This window comes from Ictidomys tridecemlineatus, chromosome 1 (assembly GCF_052094955.1).
Source record: "Ictidomys tridecemlineatus isolate mIctTri1 chromosome 1, mIctTri1.hap1, whole genome shotgun sequence".
Taxonomy (NCBI): Eukaryota; Metazoa; Chordata; class Mammalia; order Rodentia; family Sciuridae; genus Ictidomys; species Ictidomys tridecemlineatus.
In genome coordinates this window covers 130,108,861-130,128,582 of record NC_135477.1, presented here as the reverse complement: position 1 = coordinate 130,128,582, position 19,722 = coordinate 130,108,861, and the positions used below count along the sequence as shown (strand labels likewise).

Sequence of the window (19,722 nt, the reverse complement as noted above, 5' to 3'; positions counted from 1 at the left end):
AGGCTGTAGCTCAGTGGCAGAGTGCTTGTTGCGCATGTGTGAGGCACTGGGTTGATCCTCAGCACCACATAAAAATAAACAAATAAATAAAAGCAAACTACCTATTTTTTTTAAATTTAAAATGAGGGGAAAGTTGAGACCTGCTGGAGTGGGCTCACTCAGAGCCACCTAACTAGTCAATGATGGAACCAGGATTTCAACCCAGGGACAACACAACTTCTATGGTTCTAAGTTTTTCCATTGTTCACCGTCTCTCCTCAGGGCTGCATACCCCCAAGTTCTCAGTCCATGTGTCTCAGGATATTCCCCCCCGCCCCAGTGTCCCATGGACTATGCCACATCTGGGGAGAAGGGAAGGGCTTTAGCTAAGCCAAAATGACACCGGAGGCAGAAGAATGCAGGAAGCATTTATTTAGCTGAATTCTACTGGAGGTTAGAGGCAGTACACAAGCAATCTCTTATAACGGTTAGAGGAGAGGGTCAGGGAGAAGGCAATCCTAAGGAGAGAACAGTCAGAGAAAGAACTGCAGCTTCCCAAGGCTGCCTCCTGCTGGCTCTGTGGAGAAATGCAGTTAGAAATGGTTCCTCTTTGCCACTGCATCAGCCAGAGGCCTCAGTTTCTCTTCTCTAGGAGGAGGTACTCATAGCCCTGGTTTCCTATGCTACAAGGGTCCCTGCAGGTAGGGGGCTTTGATAAATGTAGTCACTTATTAAATGAGGAGGAGTCCCATCTCATCTTCCTACCAACAGGGCATATGTCCCCAGGCCCTAAGAACCCTCTGGGATCACTCCTTTATTCCAAAGTGTGCCCCATCCCAATCCTGATTCTCTTCCATCATGACCCTTGCTTTCCCTAGCCTTACATGGAAGATTCTATGACTAATGTTACTCTGCTGGGTGGGTAAGTCTACCCTTAACCCCAAATCATACTGTTCCTCACCTTTAGCAACATCCTAATATTCTTTCTCCTACATATACTTGATGCTCAACCAGTTTCAGCTACCATTCTGCTGCATCCTGGCAAAGTATTCTGAATCTGATCATCTGAACTTCTAGAGGACCCCACCACTCAGCTCTGGAAACTACAGAACAGCCACATTCCTCTCCAGTTCCCTCCTAGGGACTAGAATCAGCTAAGAAGGATGGCTAGGGCCTGTAGCTAGGCTCCTCAAGGTCACTGGGACCAGGCATGAGCTAGGCCAGACTGCAATGATAAAGAGTTGGGTGGGACAGTGCCCACTCCTCTGGTTATGATAAGGACACTGGGGCTGTGGCCTAAAACTGAAGAGGGAGGCACTTCCTAAGTGGCCAGAACCTAGGCTGACTCTGGCCTAATCCTTCACTTACTACCTAAGCTCATCTGCCCCTGAATTCAAGCTCAGCAGATCTGTGACAACCACCCTTCCCACTTCCTAATACCATGTAACGCATCTGAGGACTGGGAGAGCCCTTGGAGGTGATCTGAGACAATCTATCTCCTGTTAGACTCTCCTTTGTGCATCCTGGCTTGCATACTTTCTATAACAAGGTACTTTTTGCCTCTCTCTTTCCAAATGGGCAGCTCCAAACTGAGGGCAATAGGTAAGGCCAGAGGGTAACTCTATTTCTTCTTCTCTCTTCAGCCCAGCTTTGAGACCAGAACCTGCCATGAACAGGCCCAGAAGACAGGCAGGTTGGAGGCCCAAGACTGCAGAAAATTATTGTCCTGGCTGCAGAAGAGATGACCTGGGATGGAGAAAGTAGTGTGACAAGACCCAGGAAGAATCTTCCTGCTCCTTTTCTCCAGAGGAACTAGTAAGGCACCTTGAGCTGGCTTGGGAGATCTCTCTAAAGGTCACTGGGTAAAAATAGAGCTTGTCCGAGAAGTGATGGAAAACAGCTGCTCCTGCCTGGGACTTGGTGCCAGGGAGGTGGGTGGTCAAGTCAGGGCCTGGACTGGGGACATAGCCTAGGTTCTTATGAATATACCCCTTATTTGCTCCAGAGAGCAAAGAGCCAAGAAGGGGTGTGGAACCCTGGAATGCAGCAAGTCCAAGGGTCCATATGCACAACTGAACCCTCCAAGGCACGTCTGTGTGTGTGTGTGTGTGTGTGTGTGTGTGTGTGTGTTTGAAAGAAGGAGAAATTTAGATGTTTGGCGACGGCCTTGTCCAAAGCTGCATTAAACAGATGAGAAAGCTGAGGGTCAGACGGAGGAAAGGTCTAGCCCAGGGTCATACCACTGAATGATACAGCCTGGATTAAAACCCAAGCTTGGGTACCTACTCCATCCAAGAGCCCAAAACGCTCTTTTCTGACCACTTAGCTCTGGGGCTATTCAATGAGGCCAGATCCGTTGGGGTCGTGGTGCGGGGATTCCCCAACACTGATGACTTCTCTTACTGCTGGGCCCTCCCGGGTGGGGCTTTAGGTGGTGCAGGAGGTCTCGGTGGGGAGGCTGCCGCGTTTGAGCCTCAGGCTACCGTTCCATCCTCGGGGACAGATGTTGTAGCCGAGGATGCCAGGCGATTTAACTCCAGAGTCCTCGGAATCAAGGGACACGTCGGAGTCCGTGGGTGAGCGGCGATAGGGAAAGGGCCTAGGCGGCGCAGGCACTGGGCTCCGGGGACTGGCGCAGGACCCGGGCCCGGCCAGCAAGGGGCTCGGCGGAATGGGCGTGAACGCCGCCCCCCTCGATACCCCTGGGTTGGAGCGGGTGGGCTGCGGCGAGCGCATGCGCGGTGGCGGCGGCGGCGGCGGCGGCACCCCGGGAGGAGAGAAGGGCCTCAGACTCTCGACGCCCGCTGGCCGCGGGGAGGCGCTCTTGCGCCGGGCCGCGTTGATGATGTTTCGCGCCAGGAGCGCTTGCAGCTGGCGGCTGGGCGGACGCACCTCGGTCTCGGTTCTCAGCGGAGATACTGAACGCTCGCTCCACGAGGGAGACATGGGCGGCGGCGGCAGCGGCGGGGGGCTTCCCATGCTGCTCCCGCGGCCCGGCTCCCACGGTCCTGGGCTCACCCAGCCGTCCAGGCTGCTGGGGGGCCGGGACGCGCTGGGCGTCCAGGGCGGGGAAATGGGCAGGCTCTCTTGGCGGTCCTGGGGAGAAAACAGAGAGGGTGAGAGCAGGTTTTTAGTGCTGGTTTTGGAAGGGACTGAGTCTGATTTGTATTTTCTATAAGGATAGAAATGCACTGACCAAAGTCAGGCAGAACCTGCAATGAAACCCAGGTGACCCAACTCCCAGCCCAGAATGTTTTTAAAAGCCCACGCTATCGGGGTCAGCCTCTGCTTTTAAACGGAGGACAAGGGGAAGGGACGATGACTAGAGTTAAAGAACGCTAGCTTTGGAGACAGACTTGTTAATTTATTGGCAAGCTCTTGCTCCCTCTGGGCTTTAGTTTCCTCTGTAAAATGGTACACTGTAGAGTCCTTGTGAGAGAGAGAGGTGACTCGTGTAAAAGACAGTTACATGTATTAGCATATTGCTTATAGGAAAGTGCTCAATAGATGTTAGTTACCATAAAGATAGTGGAGAGGTACATATGAAACTAACCGAAATGGTTACCTGTTAGGAAATAGTTTTATCAGTAGAGTCAGAGCATACAGCCTCAGGGGAGTGGGTCCGAGGCTTTTTAAGGTATTACTTTCTATAGAAGTTTAGATTTTTTTATGTGCATATATTATCTTTTTCAAGTTAAATTTAAGGGCTGGAATGTGGCTCAATGATACAGCACTTAGCTAGTGTGCACCAGGCCCTGGGTTCAATTTCTGGCACACACACACAAAAAAAGAGTTAAATTTAAAACTATTAGCTACTATTATTAAAGTTGGACTTAATGAAAGACTCCCTCAGCCCCAAACCATTTGCTATGTTGCTATAATGACCTCCTTATTTTTCCTTGATGCCTAAGATGGGAGTTCCTACTGACAGATGAAAGGCCAGTCGGTCTTCCCTAGGCAGCACATTCCCCTTTGTTGAACTTTTTGCTGGCACCAGGAGAGGAATGTGACTCCAGATGGTAAACATGCTTGAGGCTATAAAGCACTACTTTGCCATGCACTCTGCCATACCTGTTTCCTCCGTTCAAGGACTTGCCTGTCTGCAAGGTTGTTTCTCATCCTATATGTCTCGTTGATTCCTCACAACAAAGTGGTGAGGAGGTAGCGGGCATAGTCACACCCAATTTCCTAATGATGAAAATGAAGCTCAGAGGTGTAGATAGCAGCCCAGTATATTCTGCCATCCCCCCTCCCCTGAAATGTATGTGTAACTCTCTGCTGCTCAAAGGCTACCTCCCGTGTCACCAGTTTTATCTGGCTTGGAAGTGGAGGACTTGGAAATCCATGCCAAGCTTATATTTCTCTAACCATCGCACTGATGATCCTGTTGATCCAATCAGATTCCAGCAATATCCAGTCTACTAGGGTTCGCAATCCAATCCAAATTCACCAATAGCCATCCATCCATCTGAGTCCCTAGCTAGTCAGTCCATTCATTCGTTGCCTCGTACCCAATCAAATCTAGACCCACCCATAAGATCATTCTTTTCTCCAATCAGCAATCAGTCACAGTCAAGCCAGTCATCCTTTCAACCTATTGAAAAATCTAGTTTCTCCCAGAAAAAGGAAGCAATAGGCAGAGATTATACTGTTCTCCAAACACAAGGCAGCAGTGCTAGTTGAGCCCAGACTCTGGGAATAGAGCCCTTTAACCTAAAGAGGAACGTCCTGCAACAGCCTGGAGAGGAACTTTTTCATGGTGCCTTGGACTTTAGAGACCTCCTGAGGACATCCAAGCTTCAATCATGAATAGAGAGGTTACGACTCAGCATGAGAACCCTTTTTCAGGGTCAGGAGTTGTGCAGAGTTTGAGCTGGAGACCCTGAGAGCAGCTCTATGTCTGACACATCCCGGGAAGTGTGCATCGAGCCACCTGTGGAAGCAGAGCCCATGTCACAGGGAGAGGAGCTTACAGGGAGGTCCTGGCTACATAGGAAGGAGTAGAAGCACAACCCAGAGTTTCAGGGTGTACTCGGGCATGTCCTATGCCCAACTACCATGCCCTCCTGAGCAGGAAGGTGGGGACAAGAGCTCATGACCTGAGAAGAGCCATCAAGGCAGAAGAACAGGCTTTTCAACCAGAAAAGGAGGCTGGGCCAGGGGGAGCTACAGTAGCTGTCAAAAACTCTAAAGTGTTGTCTTTGCCTTTTGTGGCCACAAGGGGATTTCAGGGTCCAACAAGAAGAGGGAGTAACAGGATTAGCCGGGACCCTGAAAGCCAGCAGCTCGAGCAGAGGGTGGGATGTTGTGGGTAGTGGTGAGCAGCTCCTCAGCCTCTGGAGGACGGCCAGGTCTGACCTCATACTAACTCCATGTCCAGGGACTGACTCTGCATGGGGGTTGGGGGGGGGGGTTCACAATACAAAAAGGCTGCAGAAAATCAGAACTGTTCACTTTCTGCCAAAGTAGAAATGCACCATATATGCCGATCTCCTTGGAAATTCACTAGGTGGAAAATTCAGAGAGTAGCACCCAGTCAACCCTGCCCCAGTCCCACAACAGAGCACATGTTTGGGGTAAAGGCAGAGCAGTCAGCCATTGGCTAGCATAGACCAAACAGAGCTCCCACCTTCCACACTCCTCTCTGCACAGAAGGAAAAACTGAGGCCAGAGATGGGAAGGGTGGTGCAAGGCCACACAGGAACCAGGTACACATCTAGCAGTTCTTCCCTCTCCAGCAGGGGCAGAAACTTGGTGTTTTGAGGAGCCAGGCAGTGATGGTGATGAATGTGGGAAATCGCCAAATTTAGATAATAGGAAGGGGGAGGGAACGTGTAGAAACTGAAGAGCGAATGCTCTGGTGAAAGGCATTTCAATTTCATTTTTCAAGAACCCACACAAGGGCTGGGGATGTGACTCAGTGGCAGAGAGCTTCCATAGTGTGCACGAGGTCCCAGGTTCAAACCCCAGCACCAGTAAATCAATCAATCAATCTGGGCCATAAAGGGCAGCATGCTTCCCCCCTGTTCAACGGCCATTTTGGTCAGACTCTGAGGGAAGGAGGAAGCAGAACAGGAGTCTGGGTCTCTGTGAATTAACCTGGGGGAAAGACCGCAGCCTTCACTACCCAGGTAGCACCTAACTACGTAGCCCTAGCAGATCCAAACACACGAGGACACACTACACTCACACACAGTGGCTGACCAGTCCACTCCACGGCCCAGGCCAGAACCAGGAGCCAGGGAGCCATGACCCAGCAGCAGCAGAGAATAAAGAAAGAAGCAAGATGGATTTGAGGCAGAGTGTATTGAGAACAGGAGAGAAAACAAAGTTGGGAGAAGAGCTCAGCCCAGCCATAGGATGGAAGGTGGGCTCCTCCACGGTTGGCCCCCCCAGGGTTGAAGGGAGCAAGGGTCCAGGGCAGGGGGCTTCACCCTGTTCTGGGGAGGGATGTGGCATGAAGGAACTAAGCTCCTTTACAGCTCCCCAAGCATGCCCCCTCAGTTTGTGGTTCATGCAGAATGAGCTCACTGAGAAGGCACCCCTGTTCCCATGGAGACGAGCCCTGAGCTCACGAAAACTGCAGGCTCAGCCCAGCATGGCACCGCCTCCACCACCCCTCGCCCCTCTGGGAGCCCAGAAATAGGACTGGGAAAAAGGAAGTGGGTGGTCCTCGGCCCCCAGTCTTGGGCAGCTTCCATCTGAATCCTGCGGCTGGTATCTGTCTTTTCTTATCCCCCACAGAGTGTAGTTTGGGGGATGCATCATATCAAAGGGGCGTAGGGGGGTGTGGGGATGTCTGGCTACTTGACTCAACACCTTCACTGTGTGAATGGGGAAACTGAGACCCAAAGATTCACACCAAGTCATTTCATTAGAATCCAGGTCTAAGTTCAAGACTTCCCTCAAAGCCTTAGGGTCTTTACTGTCCCTTCCCCCAGAGCTGCTGTGGGCCTATCCCAGCCAACATCATTTCCACAGGCAATTCCGACCTGAGTCACCCCAGCCCAGGCTTCTGAGCCTTTGGCCTCCTGCAGCAGCTCATTCTAACCATACCTCACCGGGTCATCCTCACAGACATCTAACTCCGTCTATCCTGTTTCCTTTTTCTGTCTTCCCAGGGACTATCTTGTCACTCACAAGCCCTTCCTCGCAAAGCACCAGCCTATCCTTTCAATCCTCACAGCTTATCATGGGGAGGAGCCTTTATTGTATAGATGAGAAAACTGAGGCTCAGAGAGGGAAGTGACTTGGCCAAAGTCACACAGCAAATGGAAGGCCTGGATGGGACCTCCTCCTCTGCCTTTCTCCCTGGGGCCTGAGCCCATGATACCTCACACAGGAGCCGCCCTCCTAGCAGTACACACACATTTGCACATCATTCCCTCAGGGATCCCCTGGGATGTCCCCCACCCCCCAACAGAAGGGCAAGCCAGGTGGAGCAAGACTGGGGCCTAGGCCAGGAGTCTCCCTCAAGTGGAGCCAGGTCTCGGAGAAGGTGCAGAGGCAGCTGGGGAGAGCAGGAAGAACAGCAGCAGACAGCAGTGGTGGGCCAAGTCCGCGTCCAGCAGGAAGCCCCGGGAGAGAAGAAAGGGTGGAGGCCAGGCAGGCTGTCTGAAGCAGTGAAGAGGAGACGTCCAGAGGCAGAGGGAGAGACAGGCCTGCAGAGGTGAGAATCCAGCAACAAGAAGGAAGATGCCAGGAGCGTGGGCCACCTGGGGAGGCCTCCAGCCGGCTGAGCAGGCAGACCCCTGGCTGGCAGAATCCTCAGGCACTGGTGGCTCTGTCTGCTCCAGAAGTCCCCCTTAGCATCCCCTGTCCTGGCCATTCCCCAGCGAGTCGCTGGCCTCAGACTGGCAGCCCTGCAGCTCGCCAAGGCTGGAAGAAGCCGCTTGGCCTCATCGTGGCCTGCCAGCGGGAAGCTCTCTCTGTGACCCTCCTTCCCACCCCGACATGGAGTCCAGGACCCCTTGTAGTGGAGAAGAGGCTGCTGTAGCTCAGAGAGGGGAGGCAGCTTGCCCAAGGTCACATAGCTAGCTGGCGACAGTGCAGACCTTGAACCATGGACTCCCCATCCTCCTCACTAGGCCCTGGGCCGCTTCCTGCCACCTGTGCTCTCCACCTGGCCCTTGGAGAAGGGGCCTGGACAGGCAGTGGGACCCTGGTGGGGTCCGTTACTTGAAGCAGAAGGAAGGCTTCCACACCTGAGCCTCGATCCCTGCGTTCCGGGTAGAGAAGGAGGGCCTGGGAGCCTGCTTGGCGCGGGGAGACCATGCCCGGGAGGGAGACACGGGGGAGATATCGCTGCTATAGGTGGGGCTCACGGCAGTGGGCTGGAGGCCGTCCTGGCCAGGTGAGGTGTAGAGGCCTGGGGAGGATCGCGAAGGCCGAGGCAGTGCAGGAGACGGTGGGAGACCCGCCTTGGGCAGGTTGGGCACTAGGTCCAGGGAGCTGGGCTTGGCAGGGGAGGCGGCTCTTGGTGAAGAGGCTCTTGAGGAGGCAGCTCTTGATGAGGCAGCTCGAGGGGAGGCCTTGGCAGGTTCCTTGATGGGTGAGAGGACAAAGAGAGAGGGCCGCATCTGGTATGGGGGCTGCTGCTTGGTGGGCTCTGGACGCAGGACCCCATTCTCAGGCAGGTAGCCATGGTAGAGGGAGGCAGGGGGCGTCCGCGCTGGGCTTAGGGATGCCACTCGGAAGCCGGGGGCATTCGTGGAGTATTTCCAGGAGGAAGGCAGGGACATGGTGGGTGAAGGGCAGCGGGCCAGCTCAGTGTGGCCTGAAGACTCAATGACATACTTCTCCATCCGCGACTGGCGGCGGGCGTAAAGCTCAGCCCCCTTCCCGGAGGCCTCCGAGAGGTTCTGGTTGGGTTTGGGCTTGGGCTTGGCCTGGATACGGGGCGACTTGAGGCAGGAAGCCCACTCGGGGACAGCCTCCTCCGCGGCTGCAGGGCTGCCCCTGTCCCGAGGGACTGGCTCCTGCTGGAAGTTGGACGCCTCCGCCCCCAGCGCGAAGGGCTCCTCCTCCACACCGGCCTCGCCTTGGTCCCTCTGCCTCCGCTTCTCATCCGCGGTCTGTACCAGGTCCAGCAGGTCTGGATTGGGGGTGACCTTTGGCTTCTCCACAAAGGTGAACATGGATTTTCGACTGCCTCTGCGGATCATCGACTCCTCCAAAATGCCCGTCTTGCTGGCGGGAACCGCCTGGCCCTTCAGATGAGAAGGCTTGGGGTCGGAGCTAGGGTACAGGGCAGAATAAGACGGGGGAGACCTAACCCGGGAAGCCGGGGGTGCCGCGGACAAGGTCTCTGCATAGGTGGGCGGTGGGGTGAAGTTCCCCAAGGGGCGTCTCTCCAAGGCCGGGCTTCGCTGCCCCACCAGCCTCCTTTCCACCATGGGGCTGTGGGACATGACATGTCTCTGTGGCCGGGGACTCCTATCTACCATGGTGGGGTGCTGGGGAGCAGGGGCCTTCTCCCCAAAGTGTCGTCTCTCCAGCATGGGGCTCCGCTCTATTTGGTTAGTGCCCCCTGGTGCCTGGATCCCAAAAGGCCTGGCCGTCCTGTTCACCACCGACTGGGGCTTGGCCAGCGTGAGATGGACCTCGCTGTACACCTTGGTGGGTGTAGTGGCTGCTGGCCGGGCAGTCATCTCTTGTTCCGTTGACATCACTAGGGTGCTGGGCTGCACATCGATGAGCAGGGAGCTGGACATGAAATCTGAGGTCAGCGGCCCAGAGCCCTGGATGGGAGTAGCTTCTCTGGAGCAGGTGCTGGTGGCAGAAGGTGGAGTCGAGACCTTGTCAATCAGGAGCATACCGGATCTCACCTCCTCCAGCGGTGCCTGGGGCTGCCCATCGGCACACAGGGTGCTGGGTTTGGAATCTGGCACCGTGCCATTCTGTGAGCACTGTGCCTCAGGGGAATTCTGTTGGGTGCTAGAACACGGCAGGCTCTGGGGGGTGACGGTTGCTGGGGGGTTCTGATTGACATCGGTGGCTGGCAGGTTGCGGTTGCTGTTAGGAGCTGGTGTGGTGAGCACGGCACTGGGCGAGGAAAGGTTTTGGTTGACATCTGTAGCTGGGCTGTGGACTTCCGCTGGAGGAGGGCTGGGCGAGGACTCTTGGGTCTCTCTGTTCTGGGACAGATGAAGCCCATTGGCCGTCAACAGGGCTGCGTTCTCCTTTAAATAAACCACCAGTGGTACCTCTTCCTCCTCACTGGCCATCTTCTCCAGGTGCTGCAGCAGGCTGGTCTCTTCTGAGTACCCCTCCATCCTGGGTGCAGAGACCCCTCTGTGGCGGGTCTCAGGGTCTGGGTGCCTGGAAGGGCCTGGCTTGGGCAGCAAGGTGGAACTCAAGTTGAGACCTGGGGCATGGCCTGGGGGGCTTGCAGAGGGCTCTCTGGGGGACTCCTGGCCAGGCTTCTGTACCCTCTGGCCGTGGCTTTCCAAAGTGAACTCGTTCACTCTCTGCCGGCGCCTGTTGAAGAGCTGGACGCCTCGGGAATTGGAGCTGGGAGGGGTGGTCAGCTGGGCTGCAATCTGCTGGCTCAGAGCCTTGGCCTCTTTCAGATCCTTCTCAGTGAAGCTAGTGCTCCGGCCCAGTGCTGCAGGGAGGAACAGAGGCCCGGTTAGGAAATGGGAATGCAGCGCCACAGGGGAATGCAGACAGGTGGTCATCCACGCCCTCCTACACATGACCTTTTCCTCTAGAATTTGATCTTTACTCACAGTTTCCTAGAACCAGCTCATGACCTAACTGAAGATACATGACCCAACTTAAACACGACCACCTCTGGGAAGCCTGCCGTGATTTCCTTTTCAGTATTAACTGTCCTGCATTTGGATTGCCCCCAAAATCTGTTGGTGCAGCACGTCACCAAACTGAGCCTGAACACCTTACTGTAGAAGTCAAGACCCCATTGAGCTGGGATGCCTCCTCCACCACCCTCTTCTCTCCACACTCTGCTGCTTTCTTTTCGTCCCTTGAAAATGACATGAGTGGTCCAGACCCAGAGCCTTTGTTCATGCTGTTCCCTCAGCTTGCAATAAGATCTCTCCCTAGATGACACTCCCTGATGGTTCCTTCTTGCTACTCAGGTCTCAGCTTGGATGCCACCTCTCTGGAGAGGCCTTCCGTTCTCCTATCCCATCTCTCTGCTTTATTTTGTTCCTAGCATTCACCACAATTTGAAATGGTCTTCTATGTATTTCCTTGATTATCACGGTCTCCTCACCTAGAGCTTAGCTGCCAGGAGATGATGGCCTTGCCCAACTCGGTTATCTTTCTAACCCTGGCCCCTAGTGTGGTGCCTGGCCTAAAGTGGGCACAGAGTAAGATTGCTGACGGCAGGGCTGGGGTTGTGGCTCAGAGGCAGAGCACTTGCCTAGCCTGTGTGAGGCACTGGGTTCAATTCTCAGCACTGCATATAAATAAATAAAATGAAGGTCCATTGACAACTAAAAAATATTTTAAAAAGATTGCTGACCGTACAAAAGAGCCCCAGGAGTATTTTCTCTGTGCCGTTGTCCCTCCCTCTCTTTTTTCAGTACTAGAGATTGAACACAGGAGTGCTCTACCACTGAGCTACACCCCTAGCTCTTTTTTATATTTTATTTTAAGAAAGTGTCTCCCTAAGTTTCCAGACTGGCTTTGAACTTGGGATCCTCCTGCCTCAGCCTCCTCAGTCACTGGGATTATGGGTGTATGCCATCACCCCCGGCTCTATGTCCCTTTCTTAGGTTCCTTTACACTTTCAAGCTCATGGTAATTTTCTTTGATCTTATAGAGTTGCCACTAACATTTCTTTATAGAATAGGTGATACATTCACATTTCATTTATAAAAATAAAGACATAAAAATGGTCTTCAGTGAAAAGCATCCGTTCCTGATTACTCCACATCACAATCACAGAGCCAACTGTCGTCTGTTTCTTCTATGTCCTTTCCAGGGTTACTTCCTGTTTTTATCTAACTGGTCATTTAAAAATTCACATATTTTAACACTAGAAAAGTATTAAATCAGGCTAATTTAGCAGGGACCTCACTAGAACATTGCATCCTTTCACTTGCCCACCACGAGACAAACGTTAGTTGCCCCTGTTTTGCAGAACAGAAAACCAAGGTTCGGAGAGTTGTAAGTAACTGACACCAAGGTCACACAGCTAAGGGTGGAAAAGCTGGAATCAGTTCACGGCCCACGCTCCAAGTCCCTTGGGAAAGCAGGAGGGGGACAGATCAGTGCAGGGTGCAGGTCCAGTCTGGGGCTGAGGTCAGGGATCAGGCTCACTGTGGGCAACCATTTCTCTTTCTCTCCCCAGTGCCCACTCGGTACCCAGTCAGTGCTCAATTTGTGCTTGTTGAACAACGCACGAACAAATGGACACATGAACAAATGAACCGACGGACAGATGGATGGATCAGCCTGTGGCCAGGGTCATGGGCTTTGTCAATGGCTGAGAAAATTCCTTCCTCTGTCACCCCTTTCCCTGATACTGTGGGAAGCTAATTAGTTCTTGAGGAATGTGACCTTGCCCTCCCTCCCACTTGCCCTCATTAGTGCTGGCCCTGGCGTGCTGAGTGGGTCTCCAGGGACAGTCTTTCTAGGCACCCTGCCAGCCTGGCTCAGAATTCCAGAACTCTTGGAGCTGCAAGGGCCCTTAGAGAAGAGCTACTTCACTGCCACTCCATTTTATAGATGGGGAAACTGAGGTCCAGAGAGTAGCCCAGGGTAGCGCCTCTGACTCTGGAGTCAAGGGGGAGGCCAATAGAGGATCTATGCTGGTTTCACTGGGTCCAGGCCAAGCAGCTTTGAGGCCCCAACTCCTTCTTCCCTGCTTCCCTTAAGGCCTGGATCTCCCCCACTTGTTGGACACTGTGAACACACACAGCCCACCCCACCTGCCCACGACACCTGCGGCCCCTGGGAGGACTTCTCTCCTATTGTGTCACCTCATCAGTAAAAAAATGAAGGGCTAGAGCGGGGGCCGTAGCTCAGTGATAGAGCACTTGCCTTGCATGTGAGGTACTGGGTTCGATCCTTAGCACCACATAAAAATAAATAAATAAATAAATTTTTTAAAATGAAACATGCAGTGGTGCACGCCTGTAATCCCAGTGGCTCAGGAGTCTGAGGCAAGAGGATCACAAGTTCAAAGCCAGCCTCAGCAACTGCAAGGCACTAAGCAACTCAGTGAGACCCTGTCTCTAAATAAAATACAAGATAGGGCTGAGGATGTGGCTCAGTGGTTGAGTGCCCCTGAGTTCAATCCCCAGTATCCCCCATCCAGCAAAAAAAAAAAAAAAAAAAAAAAGAAAGAAAGAAAAAGAAAAAGGGTTAAAACCAGGCTCAGTGGCTTATGCCTGTAATTGTAATTCCAGCTACTCAGGAGGCAGAGGCAGGAGAATCTCAAGTCTGACACCAATCTGAGCATCTAAGCAAAAGCCTGTTTCAGAAAACCAGAGGGCTGGGATTTAACTCCGTGGTACCAGGGCCCATGAGACCACAAAAAAAAGAAAGAAAACAAGGTCCAGCTAGGATGCCCCCCAGGGAGCTGTAATGCGGGACACCAGCCACACAGGGGCCATGAGAGGCTGCTCGGCCCATGCAGGGTCTGTTCCTGCTCTGCTTGGAACCCAGACCTCTTGCCTGAATCCAAGCCATTTGCTAGCTGTGTGACCTAAGCAGGCTCCTGCATCTCAGAGCCACGGTCTCTGTAACTGAGAAGGGGGTGAAAGCACTTGATGTCAGTGTTGGAAGGTCACATGAAGTCATGAATACCAAGGGCTTAAAGTCATCAAGCCCGGGTGGACAGAGCAGAGGGCTCATGCCACCCTGGGAAGAGTTGGCAATTGGTGACCCTACTCTACTCCCTGAAAGGGGTCAGATGTGCTTCTAGCAAAGGAGATTTGCCTTTGCTAGGATACCACCGCAGAGGATCCCAGAATTATGGGGAAGAAGAGTTTCACAGAATCTCAGTGGCAACCAGCACAGGGTCCAATTCCCTCACAATTTCTGCATCTCCCAAAACACACCCCTTGACATGGGTTCCCTACCCTAGGGAGGTGCCGTCCACCCGTGTACATTCTTCAGTAATAAACTGCCACTCACTTCCCCCACTAGGTGTGTCTCCGCGCCCCCAGCACCACACAGATATGAAAGGTTCCTCCTTCCAGCCTGACAACCCTGCACACATTCACAAATTCAAATCACGGGACAAGATCAGGATAATCAAGTTCCACCAATGTTTCTTATGACCCAATGGCAATGACAGCAGCTAAGTTTTACTGGGCACAAACTGAGTCCCTCTACACATAGTATTTAATTCTCCCAACAATCCAATCAGGTACAAATGTGTTACTATGCATCTTTTAATGATAAGAAAACCAAGGCTCAGAGAGGTAAAGTGAGCTGCCCAACATCACAGAGCCAGAAGAGGAGAAGAGCTGGGTTCACACCTGGCTCCATATGGCTACAGAGTGCCCAGCTCCTGACCGGCAGGTGCCCACAGAGTGAGACTCCTGAGAAGTGCTTCAGGGTGGGAATCTTCAGACCTCCCAATGGTCTGCATCTTTCTGCTTTTCTGCTTCAATCTCATCCCACAGGCCGGCTCTAAAAGGCCGTGGATTTAGAAAATCCCCAAATGCCAGAGTGTGACAGGCCCTCAGGAATAAGCTTGTCCTGGGAGGCTCAGAAGGACAGGGTCACAGAGGAGGACATGCGCTCAGCACCCAGGTCTAAGTAGGGCTTCACGCACAGCCCGAATGCTACTGCTGACCCCTTCCCATACCTCTCTGAGCTTGTCACTGCCCCTCAAGGCACTGGACGGAGACAGGAGGAGCAGCAGGAAAGGTCAGAGGGAGTGAGCTCTGCCCCCCAGGACAGCTCCCGCACCCCCACACCAGCCTGCAGTGACTGCACAGAAAAGGAATTCAGCAGGAGGTCTGGACCAGGCCCAGCCAACAAACCAGATGATTTTTGCCACCCTGCACAAACAAAGCTGAACGAAGGGGGAGGGCTTGACCAAACACAGCCACCCTCAGTCCCTTGTCCAGGGCTCCAGGGAGCAGCTCCATCTAAAATTCCCCAGCCTAGGGAGGGGAAAAGGAGGAACTAGGGAATGTAATTGACCAAATTATGTTGTGTGTTTGTACAAACCCGCAGCAATGAAGCCCACGGTTACATATAATTATAATGCACCAATAAAAAAAAAATCTTTAAAATTAAAAATATAATTTAAAAAATTTCTCCAGACTAGGGAACCTGTAACAACAGTGACCTGGACCAACACTGGGCTCCCTAGTGTCCGAGAGGCAAGAGAGGACCAAGGGCCACAGGAGACAGACACCTCACTGAGCCCTCAATCTGCCTGGCTGGGGCCTATACCTATATGTGTAGGTCATAAGGCCTCAGCCTCTGCTGGGCCAGGTTGGGATGCTAGCCCTCTAAAGACTCACCCAGGATGTTGGGTCAGGCCCTAAAGAGAGGAAGGGTGGAGGGCAGATGCAAGGAAGAGCTACCTGAGGTCAGCAGACGGGGTCCAAGAGGGTAAGCCTCCAGGTGGGGGAGGAGTAGATAGCCCCAAGTGCTGCCCTAGGAGGTCTGCAGCAGTTGCCCAGTCACCCGACCTCACTACGGTGCCCTTAATACTCCTGGCCTTCCAGCCTTCCAACCCCAAGAAATAAATACTGGTCATTCTCCCATGTTGCACATGAAACCCAGGCAGAGGTACCTGCCCAGGGTCATTCCACTTATACGTAGCAGAACTGGAATTCAAAACTCAGAAAAGTCTGGCTGCAAAGTCTCATGTCTTAACCACTCTGCCTTCCAGACCAGCCCAAGGGAGGAGCATCAAGAAAGGCTGCAGGGCTCCCGGATGATGAGCTGCACAGCCAGCCCTGTTTCCTCATCCCATGATGGATGCCTTCGGCTGTGCCCTCTCCCCTGAAAACTCAGCTGCCTACAACAACTCGTGCGTTCTCTCCCTTCTTCCTCTCAGTGGGAGAGCTGAAAACTCATTCTTACTAAGGTAGAAATGACTGATAGGGTATGAAAAACTAGTGGAGTGGAAAGACCATGAGGTTGGGAGTCAGGAGACGCCAGGTTCTAGTTTTTCCCAGCAGAGACGAGAGCTTTCTCACATCCCTCTCACCCTCTGCGGGCAGCTGCCTGTGCCACCCCTCACTGAGGCTGCCTGGACCCAGACCCTGAAGGAAGGGGGTGAGGCAGGGCCAGGGAGGCCAGAGAGGAAGTTTGGACAGGGAGAATTAAAGGAAATGCTTCTTCACACAGCTGCCGTCAATGGAAATGTCCAGGCCCAGAGAGGGGCAGACAGGGAGCCAGAGGTGGGAACAGAGACTGGCGTGGGGCCGCCCATTGTGGAGTCTTGGCAGCAGGCTGGGTAAACAGGCTGGGTAAGCTGCTCCCCTGGTGGGATCAGGAAGGAACCAATGGCTGGCCTCTGCACAACCTCTGGCTTGGCTGGGGGCAGGAAGATGAAGAGGCCTGAGTAATGGCCTGGCTACCTAGCCAGCCCCGGGGCCGGCATCCTCCCCACTGAAAGGAGGAAATGACACATTCGCTGAGCCCCAGGAGCTCTCCAGCCCGCAGTGGACAGGGGAGTGCAACCCGACTGAGGCCAGCAGATGGCCAGATCTCCTTGCTGGAGAAAACTGCTACTTGGGTGGGAAGAACGGCAGGCACAGGGACACAGGAGTGGAAGTGGGGAGCCCAGCCTGGCCACCAGTGGGCTGACGGAAGTCACCCGTAGGCATCCCCCTTGATGCCCCAAAGGGAAACTAAGATCAAGAAAGGGATGCCACATGCCCTGAGTCACACCCCCAGCCACAAAGGCACCTCTGAGTGTTCCTCTTACTCACTCCGGCTGGGTCCTCCCTGCAGCCCCGCTTCCCCCTGGGTGCTCCCGCCGGCTGCAGGGACGCGGTTCTCAGGGCCTCCAGGAAAGGCGCCCAGTCACCCAGTCCACGAAGAAGAGAGGAAAATCCCACCTCGACAGCCACACGGAGAAGCTGGATATGACTTCTCTCCTCCACAGATGACTCAGCCCAGCTCTTTATCAGGAAAACTGATTTTGCAACAGCCTTTTAAATGGCCTCTCCACCCCCAGCCTCTTCCCCCGCCAATCAACCCACCCCACGCAGCCAGATTCACCTTCCCAGCTCCACTCTTATTTCTCTCCTGCTCAAAACCCTTGCTATCTCCCCAGGACACGGGGGATCGGGGGATCAAGAAGAGGGTCCAGCTCATTCTGACATTCAAAGCCCTTGACGTCAGGGCCTGCCCTGAAGCTCACTAGCGCACTCTCTGCGCCCTAAGCAATGGCGGAAGGAGTTCACAGCTCAGCGTTCCCACGCCTGCCCTGGGACTTCCTGCCGGCAGAGCACCTTTTGCACAGACCTCCCCTTCTCTGTTTCACATTCTTTTTATGTACCCTAATCCCCCAGCCTCCCGACTGACTCAACCCTACCGCCCCTTCCCCAGAGCCTTCCCTGACCACCCATGTTTTATCCGCACCATTTTGTGCATCATTCATTTTAGTTAAAATCACCCTTCAGGCTGTGCTCACCACATGCCAGGCCCCATCACAGGCCCACGACTCACTGAGCAACCCAAAACTGGCTCAGGGGGCATAGTGACTTGTTCAGGGTCACACAGTCTCAGAGGCACAGTTAGCTTTCAAACCCAGAATAGCCCAATAGAGCCTAGGGCCTGTCCCATGGCCTGCACTGCGTCTCCAAGGTTTAGCTCGGTAGCCTTTATGATCTGGGTCTTGGCCACCCCCTACCCCAATAGACTGTAGGAGCCTTGAGGGCAGGGTCTCGACCATCTCCCTCCTGTATCCCACCCATCTTCCATAGCCGCTTGCAGAATAATAATGAAGTTGGTCTGGATGACGGTAGCCAGTGTTTTGGGAGCACCACATGCTGTAAGCGAGGGGTTCAATATGTTTTTCCTCGAATCCTCACAGCAACTCATAAAGGCACTTGCTTTAGGGCTGTTTTAGAGACGAGAACAAGCAGTGGAGAGTTACTAACTCATTCAGTGTCACACAGCCTACGAGGGGCAGAGAGCTGGAGCAAGGACAGTCTGATCCCAAGCTTGGGCGCCTTCCTTCTGGAGAGCTCTGCCTGCAATGTGCACTCTCCCCACTCACCTGTCCCAGCTGCCTCCTCTTCCAAGGAGCCCTCATCAATCCATCCAGACTCCAGCAGGAGTGGGGCTCAGAGGAAACGGCAGGCTAAGAAAGCTCAGAAGCCACTGAGGAGGGCAGCTGGGTCTGGTTGGACTCTTGGCTTTTCTCTGCTGACAGCAGAATGGGATCAAGGAGGGCACAGATGGGGGAGGAGGAGAAACAAAGATGTGGGGTCCCAAATCAACGCAGGCTGAGCTGGGGGCTATCCCTGCAGGTGATAAGCACTGTCCAAACTGCTGGGTTACCAGGACCTGCCTCAGTGTCCTGGCCAGGAACCAGGAGTCAGGACCAGAGCATCCTTCCTGTCTGTTCTGCTGGCTGAGTCACTAATACAATCAGTAGATTTTAGAAAGTTAGAAACTTAAAGAGGCAGTTTCAGTTCTAGGCAGATGGCAAACTGGAGGTCGGTTTCCCAGAAGGCCAGTGTCAGAGCCCAGCTCCCAGCTCCCAGCTCCTTACCGGCCCTTTGGATGCCAGGCCTGCCTCCAAGCCCCCTGCTATAGTGTTACTCCTCCATCCCAGATCCCTGGAAGCCTTGGGAGACTAACAGGACTATTGCACTCCAGCCTTCCAGAGAAGACACACCATCCAGGAGATGCAAAGGTGGCGAGCCAGGGCAGAGAAGAGGTGGATTCCCTGAGTCTGTGTTTCTGCCAGGAGCAGGCCAGAGCCTAGGTCCCAGGGCCCAGCACACTCTGGGTCCTGCACAAAGATGTGACTCTTCCCCTTAGCTGTGCCAGCCCAGGGCCAAAGCCAGTCTTCTTTTCTCTAACTGCCCCCAGAGAGCAGAGGTCTTTACCAGGAAGGCTTCAATAACTGCTGACTAAATTAGCCACTGGGGAGGAACACTCCCACATCCAAAGCCTCAAACAGCTTCACAATTGCTCCACCATTTGTCCCTGGAGCCTGATTCTAGATCCTTCAAGATTTTAGACTGGAGATCTTGAGGATGGTTCTTCGGGAAGGGGGAGCGGTGGTGGTGGTGGTGGAGAGCACCAAGTCTGAGGGTGGAGAGAGAGATGAAACCTCAAGTTGCTGTGTTGGACCTAAGAGGCAGAATGTTCCATAAGGTGCCAGGAGAACATGGAATCCCAGAGGGAAATTAATTAAGAGGGAGCAATCAGGAAGGCTCCCTGGAGGGGGAGGCATTTCCTGCAAGTCTTGGAAGATGATCTAAGGAGGCATTCTAAGCAATGGGAATAGCGCTTCAGGGGCTGAAAGGCTCTAGGTAATCCCCACACTTCCTTACCCACCCCCATTCCCCAAATCTAGAGCAGCTGGAGAGGAAGGGACCTTTGACTGGACCACGCCCATCGGGTTTGCGCAGAGGCAGAGGCAGAGGCTGAACGGGGTGAGGCAGGCACAGTTCCACCGGGCCACGAGTATGCAAGGCCCTTGCCCCGAACCCAGGCGCACCGTGTCCCTGCCCTGGGTCTCCGGGTGGGTTACAGAACGCCCACTGCTCCAGACTCCGAGCCCGCGGGACCCTGCGCCGCCTCCCCTCTCCTGCCATCTGTCTCGGCCGCTTCCTT

The 19,722-nt window shown here is 53.8% G+C and overlaps 1 protein-coding gene across 4 annotated transcripts in view; it reads right to left on the bottom strand.

Moving 5' to 3' along the window:
- Window positions 1-394: 394 nt before the first annotated feature.
- Synpo (synaptopodin) overlaps window positions 395-19,722 on the bottom strand; it is a 56,235-nt gene continuing 36,907 nt past the window's right edge. For 3 of the 4 annotated variants that reach the window (XM_078047845.1, XM_078047852.1, XM_005324155.5), the window contains 2 exons: window positions 8,184-10,585; window positions 395-3,075 (listed from right to left, as the gene is read on the bottom strand). In XM_078047845.1, the coding sequence (XP_077903971.1) occupies window positions 2,407-3,075; window positions 8,184-10,585 (3,071 nt within the window). In that variant the 3' untranslated portion in view covers window positions 395-2,406. Of the gene's footprint in view, window positions 3,076-6,266; window positions 10,586-19,722 lie in introns of those variants that run through there. The other variant, XM_078047854.1, reaches the window with a different exon arrangement.